The 1,255-nt window shown below is 54.2% G+C and overlaps 1 protein-coding gene across 1 annotated transcript in view; it reads left to right on the forward strand.

The window, feature by feature from the left end:
* Padi2 (peptidyl arginine deiminase 2) overlaps window positions 1–1,255 on the forward strand; it is a 44,139-nt gene that overhangs the window by 32,044 nt on the left and 10,840 nt on the right. Inside the window, exon 10 of the mRNA XM_004637685.2 lies at window positions 261–368. Coding sequence (XP_004637742.1) covers window positions 261–368 — 108 coding nt within the window. The remainder of the gene's footprint in view (window positions 1–260; window positions 369–1,255) is intronic.

Consider the following 1,255-nt stretch of genomic DNA (forward strand, 5'->3'; position numbering starts at 1 on the left):
AAATAAATAAATAAAATAAAAATTAAAAAAAGAAAAAAATGGGGTCAGTGTTGCTAAGAACCATGTTTGCGGTATGCTGGGAGGGTCCGTGGGGAGATGGGCCACCATCATTTGCATATGAGGATCCGGGGACCAGGAGGCACACACTCCCTGCTCCTTCCCAAGTGCACCTGTCTCCCCCCCTCCCTTCTCCCTCTAGCTGACTGAGGTTCGTTCCCAGGCACGCCCTGGACTCACGGCTGTCCTCCGTGTCCCCACAGGATGAAATTGAGTTTGGCTACATCGAGGCCCCACACAAAGGCTTCCCCGTGGTGCTGGACTCCCCCCGGGATGGGAACCTCAAGGACTTCCCCATAAAACAGCTCCTGGTGAGAAAGCGGGCCAGTGGTGGGAGCCGGGGAGGTGACATGGGAACTTATACAGGACAGAGGACAGACCCATCAGGAGTTCAGAGGCACCTTTGATAAACTAGTCTGCTGCTTAGGGCCTCTGTTTTCTCATCTGCAAGATGGGTAAGCTGGACTAGAGGCCTCTGAAGTCCATTTCTGCTTTGATAACCGGAGCTCCCAAAAGCTTCCAGGTGGGAAAGGGGAACCGTGGGAGCCAGGGCCAGACCCACCTCCAGGGGCCCTGACCCCCGCTGCAGGCCTGGCCCTCCAGCTTACAGCAAAATAGGTTCCAAAGAGGAAAATCATAGTCATGCAGTTATCAAAAATCATGGTTTTGGCTTTCAAGTTCATCTGGACCTTGAAGCAGTGGCTTCCAGTGTTTGTAGTTATCTGACGCCCCCGTATCACAGACTGTTACACGCCCTTCTGTGCCTTCTATGGCCACGATGTGACAGCAGAACAGAAATCAGTCACTTCTGTCCCCCCCCTCCCCCTGATCAGGCTCGGGGAGGCCTGGGCCCAGCATGATACACAGACTAGGGCAGGCTGGGGAGCCCCGCGAGTCACACACAGGAGCCCTTGCTGTGACATCAGGGCTGCTCAGAGGCCACACCTGCTTTCTGAGAACATTAACTCACCTGGGCCCTTTCCTTCTGAGGAGAAGGGAAAGCCGATAGTGGCAACCCAGCTCCAGAAGGTTGGGAGACCTGGCCTCACGCAGCAGTCCCTCAGCAGAAATGGGACCTTGAGGAAGCACCTTAAGCTCCACGAGCCTCCATTTTGTCATCTGTAAAATGGACAGAGATAGCATTGGTCCCATGGGGTCCTAATGAAGACTCAAGGCATGTGCATGACATCAGTGTGGT

Source organism: Octodon degus, unplaced genomic scaffold, assembly GCF_000260255.1.
Source record: "Octodon degus isolate 3935 unplaced genomic scaffold, OctDeg1.0 scaffold00092, whole genome shotgun sequence".
NCBI classification, from domain to species: Eukaryota; Metazoa; Chordata; class Mammalia; order Rodentia; family Octodontidae; genus Octodon; species Octodon degus.